Genomic DNA, 12,063 nt, shown 5'->3' on the forward strand with positions numbered 1-12,063 from the left:
ACATGATCTCCCCTGCTGGCCCCCATAGATATGCTCCTTGATGATTCTCTCCAAGATCTTCCCGAGCACCGAGATGAGGCTTACGGGCCTATAGTTACTTGGGTCCTCCTTCCTCCCTTTCTTAAAAATTGGGACCACATTAGCTAGTTTCCAATCCTTTGGCACCTGGACAGATGACCACAAATGCTCAAACAGCCAGGCCAACGGCTCCGTGATGACCCCTGCTAACTCAGGTTTCTACAAGTATGTTAGCAACAATTCTTGTTACCCTTCACATTCCTTGCTAGCTGCGACTCCAGCTGCCCTTTGGCTTGCCTGATTTCATCCCTGCATGCCTATGCAATACTCTTACATTCCTCCCTAGTCATTTTCCAAGTTTCCACTTCTTGTAAGCTTCCTTTTTGTGTTTTAGCTCACTGAACAGTTCCCTGCTAAGCCAAGCTAGTTTTTTGCCATAATTTCTAGTCTTTCTGTGCATTGGGTTGGTTTGCTCCTGAGGTCTTAGTAAGGTTTCTTTAAAGTACAAACAGCTCTCCTGGACTCCTACCCCCCCTCAGACAGGCTTCCCAGGGGAAACTGCCCAAGAGTTCCTTCAGTGGGCCAGTCTGCTTTTCTGAAGTCTGGGATCTTTACTCTGCTGCTCTCCTTCCCTCAGGATCCTGGAGGTCAATCATCTCATAGCTGCTGCTGCCCAAGTTGCCATCCACTTTTACATTCCCCACCAACTCTTCCCTGATCGTGAGTAGCAGGTCAAAAAGAGCACAGTTTCTAGGTGGCTTCCCCAACACTTGCATCAGGAAGTTGTCCCCAACACTCTCCAAAAACTTCCTGTATTGCCTGTGCACTGCTGTATTGCCCTGCCAGCAGATGTCAGGGCAACTGAAGTTCCCCATGAGAATCAGGGCCTGTAATCTGGAAACTTCCACTAAGTATTTGAAGAAAGTCTCATCCATCTCATCATTCCGGTCTGATGGTCTATAGCAGATACTCCCCCTCTTCCCCTCCCCACCTCCCACACACCATCGCCCTTGTTGCTCTCCTCTCTGACCCTAACCTAGAAACTTTCAAGTGGCCTATCTCCAGTCTCATACTATACCTCTGAGCAATATGGCTTTTACATAAAGAGCAATTCTTCCTCCTCTCCCCTACCTATCCTTCCTGAACAGGTTATATTCATCCATGACAGCTCGTATGACTGGAGGGAGTACTCTCTCACCAAGTCTCTGTTATTCCAATCACATCATTCTTCTGTGACTGTGTGAGGACTTTCAATTCTTCCTGCTGGTTTCCCAGGCTGTGTGCATTCATCATGTACAGACACCTGAGATAACTAGCCAATTGCCCTACTTTCTCAGACAGAATGAGGCGGCCTCCCCTGTTGACTCCTTCTGCTCTTGCTTCCTCCAGATCACCCACTTCCCCCAGGACTTTGGTCTCCATCCCACAGTGAATGAAAAGCCCTCCTCACCAGGTTAGCAAGCTCACCTGCAAAGACACTCTTCCTTCTCTTTGTCAGGTGGATCTCATCTCTTCCTAGCAATCCTTCTTCTTGGAACATCCCATGGTTGAAGAAGTCAAAGCCCTGCTGCAGGATGCATCCACTCTGATCTGCAGAATGTGTCCACTCCTGCCTGGGCCCTTCCCCTTGACCAGAAGGGTCAAGAACACCACCTGAGCCCTTGTCCCCTTCATCCTTGCACCCAGAGTCATGTAGTCAATTCTGACCTGCTCAGAGTCCCCCCTGGTAGTATCATTGGTGTCCATGTGGATGAGCAACATGGGGTAGTAGTCAGAGGGCCAGATGAGTCTCAGTTATCCCTCCATGACATCTTGGATCCAGGCTCTAGGCAAGCAGCAGACTTCCCAAGACAACAGGTCCGACTGGCAGATGGATATCTCCATCCCCCACAGAAGTGAGTCACCAACCACCATCACCCATTACTTCTTCTTGGTGGCAGTGGTTTCAATCCTCCCAACCTTGGGGAGGCCTGACCTGGCCTCTTCCACTGATGGAATGTGTTCCTTCTCCTCTGTTGCTAGGGCTCCATATCTGTTCTCCAGGCAAACTGCTGCAATTGAGGATGAAGACTTCTGCCACAGGTCACAAGCTTCTAGCTTCCACCTTTCTGGAAGTCCATGTCCTTTTCCTTGTCTAGTACTGCCTCTCACAATCCTTCCTCCACAATCCTAGAGGTCTCCTCCAGCACTGAATTAATAAAGTTCTCATAGCAGAGCATGCTTTGGAGCCTTGCCACCCACTCCTGTAGCTCTCTTGCCTACTTCCTGAGGGACACCATCAGGAGACATCACTCACATTGCAGACAGTCCCCCACTTGGCTGTCACTGTAAGGAACCTGCAAGTCACAGTCTCCACAGCATCAAACTAGTCCCTGGGTAGAAGCCTTGATGGTGAGCAGTCCTGCCTGGACAGACCCCTCACAGGTGCAAGCAGAGGAAGAGCTGGCAGCAGCAGTGGCTCTGGCACTGTGACAGCCTCCAGACATCTCTTTGCATCCCTTAAGTCCACTGCCTACTGATAGCTAGGAAATGGTATTTAGAGGCTTGCTTTTGGGAATTGGCTTATAGGTTAAGTAGATATTGTATTAAACTAATGGTGCAAGGCAACAGCAAGGGTAAATTTTATTTCTAAAAGCCTGTTTTGTGACAAAGTTCCCTCAAGGCCCACTGTGTCTGCTACAGGCAAACAGCAACTAGACACACAGGCTGGGAAATTAAAGACATGTACCCCACTGTTTCAGAACATGAGAAAAAGTGGTACCAGGTCAGAGTGCCCAACTGCAGAGCCCTTGGGATTTCTGGTTTTGGGAAACAGACCAAATTAGGATGTGTGCATGTGATGGGTTTGTGAAACAAAGGAATATGCTAACAGGACAGAACGTGGACAGTATGACAACCACAGACAGATCAATTAGCAATGCTCAAAAATCAAGAGTCATCACAGAAAGAAAAAAGATACAAAAAGAGGAATTTCAGAGCAGCAAAGGGTCCCCGAGAGAGAAACTGAAGGCCACCACAAGCCCATCTCACCCAAACCACTGCAGGGGGTGGGGGGCACAGACTCAGTCTCCAACCTCCTGGCTGCTGAAATCTGACATTCAAGATAGAACCTCAGAGTGAAGTGTGCATACTGGCCAGACTTACCTCAACTCTGTGAACCCTGGGACTGGTAGATATATAGAATTTTTGCATTATTCTCATCTGCTGTCACTGTGTATCAATACAATTCGTATTGTCCAGTGGGCGGCAAATTGGCTAGAGGGTCATACCCAGACAGTGGTGGTGGACGGGTCAGTATCGACCTGGAAGGATGTGGGCAGTGGAGTCCCGCAGGGCTCGGTCCTTGGACCAATACCTCTTCAGTGCTTTCATCAGTGACTTATACGAGGGAGTGAAGTGTACGCTGTCCATGTTTGCAGAGGATATAAAACTGTGGAGAGAAGTAAACACACCAAGGGGCAGGGAACAAGTACAGGCAGACCTGGACAGGTTGGACAGGTGGGCAGAAAACAATATAATGCAATTTAACAAGGAGAAATGCAAAGTGCTGCACTTCGGGAGGAAAAATGTCCAGCACACCTACTGCCTAGGAAACGACCTGCTCGGCATCATGGAAGCGGAAAGGGATCTTGGAGTCCTAGTGGACTCCAAGATGAACATGAGTCGTCACCGTGCCAAAGTCATCAGCAAAGCTAACTGCACTTTATCATGCATCAGCAGATGCATGACAAACAGAACCAAGGAGGTGATACTTCCCCCCTATCAGACACTGGTCAGACCACAGTTGGAATAGTGCATCCAGTTTTGGGCACCTTACTTTAAGAGAGATGTGGATAACCTGGAGACGGTCCAGAGAAGGGCCACTGGTATGGTTAAGGGCTTGCAGGCCACACCCTGCGAGGAGAGACTAGGGCACCTGGACCTCTTCACCCTCCGCAAGAGAAGGTTGAGAGATGACCTTGTGGCTGCCTATAATTTCATCATGGGGGCACAGAAGGGAATTGGTGAGGTTCTACTCACCAAGGCACCCCTGGGGGTTACAAGAAATAATGGCCATAAGCTAGCAGCAAGCAGATTTAGACTGGACATTAGGAAGAACTTCTTCACACACAGAGTGGCCAAAATCTGGAATGGGCTCACAAGCAAGGTGGTGCTCTCCCCTACCCTGGTGTCTTCAAGAGGAGGTTAGATAGGCATCTGGCTGGGGTCATCTGAACCCAGCATACTTTCCTGCCTATGCAGGGGGTCGGACTCGATGATCTATTGAGGTCCCTTCCAACCCTAACATCTATGAATTTGCCTATTATTGAATGGAGAGGTTGTGGTCAGTCTGAAGGTTTGGGTCTGCCCAGAACAAGGTATCTGGGTCATAAATCTCTGCCAATACCTACCTCTTACTGCACCTCTCTGCAAGCAAACCTTCCTTCACAAACTCTCTGTATGCTGGCCTTTTCCCTTATAACCTGCTTCCTCTCACCAACCTTACAGTGAAGGAAGATGAGAAAGTTTCTAGGCAAACTCCATAGCAAACATGAAGAACTAAACTTTGCTCAGGTGATTTCCCTCCCTCCCTCTCCTCCCCTTTCTTTCTGTCATCTTTCTTTCATCCATGCCTTTATTTGTTTAGGTCTGTAGAACACCAATAGAGAGCACAGCAAGAAGAAAATGATTATGAGCGCACCCAGGACAACTTGAACTTCTCAAAGAGTCTGACTAGACGCAGTCAGGGTTTAAACACAGACTCTGGGAAATGACTGATTTACAGCCTTAATTTATAATGTGCCTTAGCTGAACTAAATTATACTTTTCTCTAGACTAACGTTTCACTCCCCCTAAGACAGAACAGGAAAATTCCTTCATCATGTTGCCTCCCTGCTATGGATTTGAAGCAATTGAACCACTTTGGATTAGCTTCAGCATTTTCTGAAATGCTAGCTACATGGCAATGTATTGTAACCAGGTCGTGCACGCACTGCAGTAATCCCCACCCACTGTGCCCACATACATACATTTCTCCAATCTGTGTAGGCATGTTGAGGGGGAACTGCTAGCTGTAGCTGGCTTAATATAGTCCTGCAGAGATCCACTGGCAACCCTACTATTAGTGTTTTACTGGACTGCAGTCCAGTAAAAGTGTCTGACCACTTTTCCTAAACATATCTATTACCTATATTTATTGCATTGTGTAGCGTATATGAAAACTCAATGATCCTTTGAGATGGAAGGGATGAAGAAAAGCATTTACTAATTGGTACCTATAAAAAATAAACAGGTTTAAATCATTTAAGACTCCAGTTGAGCAAAGCTCTTCAGCATGTGCTTCAAGGTTAGCATATAGGTCCCACTAACCTAAAAGGCCTAATCCAAGGCCCACTGAACTTCATGGGAGCCTTCCCACTGACTTTGTTGAGCTATGAATCAATTGCTCAGTGTGTTCCTCCTCCCTTTTCCCCTAATGTTTGAGTTGCAGAATGGAGGATCGCGCATCAAGACGCATGCTGAATTTTGATAAAGATAAGACAAAGATTTTTAAGAGTTAGATAAGTAGGAAGGAGCAGAGTCTACAATTTCAAATATAATTTTCTGTCCGGGTGCCCAACTTCAGACACCTTGAAGTAACTTGGTTTTCTACAGGCAGGTCATACATAAGCATTTGATTTTTAGTACATATTTGGGCTTCCAAAAAAAAAAAAAAAAAGTCAGTATCCACTCAAAAAGTAGGCCAAGCAGTGCCTTCAAGTGGCAGTTGATAACTTTGTATCTATTCACTTGTAGAATCATTCATTCAGAAAAATAACAGAGAAGGAACTCTAAGGTTCAGCTGGAAGGAAGAGGACAAGGCTATTGATGAGCTTAAAACTCTCTCAAGATGTAGAGACAACAAAAGCTAGACTGGAAGAGACAAAGAAGAGGATAAAATCTTGACAACAATGAATTGACAAAATGCTTAAGTACTAGCAGAGCTAAAAGAAACTCTTCCCTCAAGCCCCACCACTAGGACTACATAAAACGATACTGGACAAAGCAGTGAAAGCCAGTCTCCTGCTGACATAAATGGTGTATTAGGCTTTGAAGGGAAGTTTTCTTCTGTTGTTAATTTTGTTCTACAATTTAATGCTGTTCTCCCTTCCCCACCCTCTACCTGAGGTAACTGGGAAAGACCCTCCAACCCTCTTTGCAAACAAATTTCATCTCTTTAAAAATGATCCAGCTGTGATTCCAATGCAGAGGTTTAATTAAGAAACATCAGACACATATGTTATCAGTGTAAACTAGAAATGACAGCAGATGTAAAAAGCTACTAGTAAATGGCATGCAATTTAGTCAAACTACAAGACAGTACTGTGCTGATCAGTAAGGCCTAATTTTTCAGAAGTGCTGAGCACCTAACACTCCAGTTGGCATCAGTGGGAGTTTGAGATGTTCATCACCTGTGAGAGTCAAGTACTAATTGTCTAAGAAATACATATTCTCTGTCTGAAAAAACTTGGACATCTGCTACATATTACAACTAAAGAATCAGAGCACACAAGCCAGTGAGTGACAATGCTGGATTGACCTACCCTGCTTAAGAAAAAAACCACAGGAATGCCGTGTTCTTTTTGGAAACCCCTTTTTGAGACCATAGCTTGGATTCTCCATGACTTAGTCCACCTGCAGCAACGGAAATAACCTACCCAAGGATGTCTATACACAAAAGACAGAGCCATATGTCACCAGAGAATGACAGCCCATTAGCCCAGGATACATTTGGCAATTGTAGATTTTGCCTCCCTCTCAGATTTCCCACTCACATCTCCTTGCCTGGATTTCTGTGATGTTGTGATCAGTAGGGTGAGGGAGGAATCTCTAGGATTAGAGTGCTAAATTCCTGGCTGTGCCATAGATTTTCTTTGTAAGCTTCGGCAGATTATCTAGGGACAGATCCACAGAAAGACTAAGGTATTGTAGCATCTACTTTTAGGTGGCAAGTCTCCCTATGCAATGCACAGGGAGAGATAGGTGCCTTAGAATAGGATCCATGAAAACCAGCATGCTAAGTGGGCAGGTACCTGAACTGGCTCACTGGAAATGCTGAAGAGAAGGGGATTAGTTGCCTACAGGTGTGTCTATACTGCAGCTCTCACAGATGAACTAAACTAGCTTTAAAATAGCTACTTCAGGTACCAACAGGAATATAGCCACAGCAGCACACACCAACTACTTGAGTATTTATCCAATTTTCTGAGTGACATTTGCAGTCCATGCTGAGATCCTTGCTGTCACAGTTATGCAGCTCTCAGTATTCAAGCTACATAGTTTAACATTAGCTCAGGTATGACTATACTACACTCACAAGTGTATGTTTGAGATTAGTACAGACATCCCTGCAGCTGTGATCTAAGGTAAGTGCCTATCTCCACTTCAGATTTACACCCACAAGTCATCTTCTGGATTGGCACCTAAAGGCATATCTACATGACAATACGCTGCCATGTAAAGATACCTTGAAGCTGTGTTACATTACATGGGCTAATTAACCCTAACATTACTCTAGATAGCATGGCACACTAACATGGCCATACTGTTTCTAACACTTTAGCTCAGGTATCTCCATATGACATGTCACTGACAGTGCCTAGATGGAGCCCCTGTAACCTGTTGTCAATGAGAATGGAACCCAAGACCTTCTGAATCCAAATACAGTAAAAGCTGTGTTATCCAACATCCATGGGGAATGGGGAGTTCCGGTAAATCAAATATGCCGATTATCTGAAAGGCGTCTTTGCCTGTTCCAGCCGCCGCCCCTCCTGCTGTGTTCGGTGAGCCAGGGCTTCCACTCCCTGGCGTCAGTGTGCCAGGGGACAGCGAGGGGGCCCGCCCATACAGGCTGCTTTGATCCAGGCTGTGGTCCAAAGTCAGTGAAGTGGGACTCAGTCAAACCAGAAGCGCCATGGTGGGACTTCCGGTTTCACTTTTGCCACATTGATCGGCATGCCGGTTAATAAAGTGCTGGATAACACAGCTTTTACCGTATATGATAGAAGCCTGCCCAAGCAAGGAGACCCAAGTCTGAGGCTGAGTTTGGTGCAGATGCAGCTAACCATGAATGCCCCAACTGCTTTTAGGAGTGGGCAGAGTCCCACACTGAGTGCCTACAGCTACATACCCTTTTATGAAAAGACTTTCTATTGAGATATTTATGGTTCATTCTTTTTGCACTAGAAAACACGTTCTTGGAACAGTTCCCACAGACTTTTGTATTATGCTGTCATTGTCCATCCACCTTCCAGGCATGTTGGCTCCTGTTCCATGCTGAATTGCCTGCCATTGCCACAAAGAGCTGTTGGGGTGGCAGTGCAAAAGGACATAACACACACCAGAAGCCTTCCATTTGCCCAGCCTCCAACAAATACTACCTGTTCTCCCCACTTTCGCCTGTTACATGATTCCCAAGAATTGATGTGAAGAGCATACGCCTGGCATAACCCCTACTTTGTGATGCTTACCTGACCCTTCCCCTTACCTGTTGAGCATGTTGGACTGGTATATCCTTTTTTCCTGGGTGTTATAACAGCTGCTCTTGGGCTCAGGGATGAAGCTGTGTTCAGACAGCATGTCAGAGGCAGCCGTGGTGATTATGGCTATCCCATCCCTCACCCTGGCAGGAAGACCATAGTCCCACTCATCATACGAGACAGAGATGAGCCCAGTTGGGAACTCAGATGGCACTGTGTCTGTATCGCCTGCTACCAGGCTGGGCACGATCCATGTGTAACCATAGCCTGTCAGACCCACAGAGTTGGCTACCTCAAAGATATAAGTTGCCTCTTCCTTGGTGCAGTAGAGGAGGATAACAGGACTCTGTAGCTTCTTGAGCTGGTTCTGGATCTTTGAGTCCCCATCATCTAGGGACATATCCAGCAGAAGGACCTCCTCCAGCTCCCAGCCCACAAAGCTGTGCTCAATGGTGCTGCGAATCTTGTTGACAAAGTCCTGGTAGCCAGGGAAGTAGGTGGTGACAATGGAGAAGATATACCAGTCATATTCTTCCATAATGTTGAGCATGACAGAGGCTTGCTGTTCTATTGATGGGCCAAACTGGAAGAACATGGATGACTCATCCTAGAAGAGAACCAAAAGAAGAGAGAGAAAACAAAAACAGGTCAAAAGAAATAATAATCAGAGTCCATAGACAATTCCAGTGAGGAAGGAGAAAAAACTAGGTTGCACCCCTTCACTTCAGAGTTTGGGCTTGGCTCAAGGCTTCTTAAGAGCTGGGCAAATGGGGAAAAAAAAGAAATCTTTTTATGGTGCTTTTTCTTCTTTTCTTTTTAGCGGTGGCTGTTTAAATCTGCTCAGAGGTCTGGAAGGTTAGAAGCAAATTTGGCAGAGATAGAGGAATGTATGGCATGTAAGTGAGGTGGTCAAAAATGAAGAGAAAATGCAGATCATTCCATAATTAGAGAGATTAATGGACTTAACTTTTTGTTTATCCTAACATCATATTTGACATAAACAGAGATACTCTAGTGTGCAACGTTATAAGTGTTTTGGTGGGGTCTGAGCTACTCACAGCAAGTGAAACTTGGATATACAAAATTACTGCCAAAAAGCAGACATATCACCATTTTACACAGCAAATGTTGTTTATACTTTGTTTTAAATGAAAGCTTTTAATATTTCTATTGGCATAACTTTTCATATCCTTCTATCAAAATCGTTACAATACTGTTATCACCATGCCCATATTTACACAAAAGAAAACAAGAACTGAACAGTTTTGGAGGTTATAATATTATCTGAAAGAGGTTTTATATGGATTTCTGTTACTGAATCACAGTGCAAGCGTTTTTCGTCCTGGTGGTTCACAAGACATTAGATTTACAGTTTGTTGCTAGTCCAATGAAATTTTAAATCCCTGCATTTGTCTGAACCACATTCAAAAGGAATTTATTTTCAGAGCAGGCTCTATTGTGGACTAGCCTTATACCCTTTAAAGTCAATTGCAAAGTCCCTAATAAAAAGTGGTAGAGTTAAATGTTGGTATTCAGAAGAAATTCATATTATAATAAAGTCACTATTCAAAATCAATTACCATTTTTAGGAATGAAACAGCAGCCCTTCCTCTTCTCAATTAGCCAGAAGACCAGGCCTAGAAGTGGCAGTTAGGTATGTCAAGTCAAAAGGAATCCACTGAACATAGTAAACTGATAAATGCCGTATAAGTTTACACGCAACTGAAGTTTGGAAAAGAGTAAAGAATGGATTACTACCAAGTCTAGTCTCCTTTAAAGCAGGCTAAATGCTTTTGCAGCATTTTAATGGTGTCAGTGCTTGCATGCCTTGGCAGCGTATTACACGTTAATTCCAGCTGCTGTAGGAAATTCGGCGGCTTAAATGACTTGGGGCACAGCAAACTAAAACTCCTTTGAGGATCTATCCATCCTTTCTAGAAGCAGGTTTTGAGGACCCATTTCAACCATATTCTCCTTTAGCAGAACACTCCATAGCTTAGAAACTCCAAGAGGGAATGGGAGCACAGGGTGGACAAGGGATGGGGGACCAGCCCCAGCCTCCAGCCTTAGTCTATCAATTTCATTTTCTCAACTGCACTATGTGTTATACTTTAAGGCTAGGGACAGACATTCAAAAAGCCTGAGCCTGAATTGATTCAGCCTTTGCAGAGAGTGAACCGCTTTGCAAGTGGATAGACATTCAGCACATATGTGCAGTGGCTCAAGCCAGAAGCCCAGGGTCACTAGACCAGCCCTCCCTTCTACAGGGAAGCTGAGCTGAGGAGGGGGGCCTGGCCAGGCCCCAGCAGACCCACCCCAGTGGCTCTCTGGCAGCTGGGAACAATCTGGGCAGAAATGGCTGCCCAGCCCAAGGGGAACTCTTTCCCCTCCCCTACCACCACAGGGCCAGGAGGGCAGCCCTGTTGGGGGGGGGGGGGGGGGTGTCTTCTCCCTCCTCCTCCCCTCCATCTGCAGGTTGGGGAGGCAGGGCTCTATGGGATGCTGCCCAGCCCCAGAGGGGGACTCTTCCCCTGACTCTACCCACCCAGGGCAGGGGGAAGCTCTGTTCCATGCTGGGGAGAACTCTTCCCCTTCCCATTCCTCCCCCCAGAAGGGCAGCGGGAACATGGAGCTCAGCTGGGCAGGGTGTGGGGGTAGAGGGACCCCCACACACTTCCCCCTCATGGCATGCAGCCCCCACTGCCTGGCAGCAGCGGGGGTGGGGAGGTCAGGAAGTTCACGCATGAGAGGAGGGAGTGGAGCCTGCCTTATCCCCACAGCTCTGCTCCCCAAACCTGAGCCTGCAGCAGAGGAAGCCCTACACTGGAACCAGCAGCTTCCCCCACTCCCAACTATGCAAGTCCCACAGTCTGCCAGGAGTGAAGGGAGCCCCACCCCTGCTTTCCTGAAGAGTCCAGCATGGGGCTTCCCCTCTGAGTGCAGAGCTGCAGGTGTAGCATCGAGCCTCTACAGAGGCAGCCAGCACTGTGCTGGGGGCGAGGAGCACAACCCTGTGCAGCTTGCCCAGCAGCTTCTATCCCCATGGCTTTGCACCACGCCTGCAGCTCCACACACACGGCAGGGAAGCTGGGTACCGGACTCTGCAGGGAAGCAAGGGAAGGGCTCCCTCCACTCCTGGCAGAATGCAGGCCCTGCACAGCAGGGAGTGGGGGAAGCAGCCGACTCTAGTGCAGGACTTTTCCCTGCTGGAGGCTCAGGGAGCAGAGCCACAGGGATAAAGCAGGCTCCGCTCCCTTCCCCCCCCCCACACACACACTGGTGCAGCGCTAAGGGAGGAGGAGGAGGGAGAAGAGTTCCCCCCACTGTGGAACAGAGCACAGCAGCAGGTACAGGAAGGGGAGGAAGAGGAGGAGTCCCCCTCCCCACCCTGGGACGAGGAGGAGGAGGAAGAATCCCCATCCAGGACCTCAGAGTCATCCCCCTCACCTTGGGAGGAGGAGGAAGGGGAAGAGTCCCACCTGCACAGAACAGAGCCCCCTTCCCAACTCTGAGACAACCTACCCAGCATGGCCCCATTAAGGTGAAG

General features: G+C 47.1%; 1 protein-coding gene across 1 annotated transcript in view; it reads right to left on the reverse strand.

The window, feature by feature from the left end:
• LOC109315955 (glutamate receptor ionotropic, NMDA 2B-like) overlaps positions 1 to 12,063 on the reverse strand; it is a 191,182-nt gene that overhangs the window by 58,726 nt on the left and 120,393 nt on the right. Inside the window, exon 3 of the mRNA XM_019543918.1 lies at positions 8,525 to 9,123. Coding sequence (XP_019399463.1) covers positions 8,525 to 9,123 — 599 coding nt within the window. The remainder of the gene's footprint in view (positions 1 to 8,524; positions 9,124 to 12,063) is intronic.

This window comes from Crocodylus porosus, unplaced genomic scaffold, assembly GCF_001723895.1.
Source record: "Crocodylus porosus isolate Cpor-Errol unplaced genomic scaffold, CroPor_comp1, whole genome shotgun sequence".
Lineage (NCBI taxonomy): Eukaryota > Metazoa > Chordata > Crocodylia > Crocodylidae > Crocodylus > Crocodylus porosus.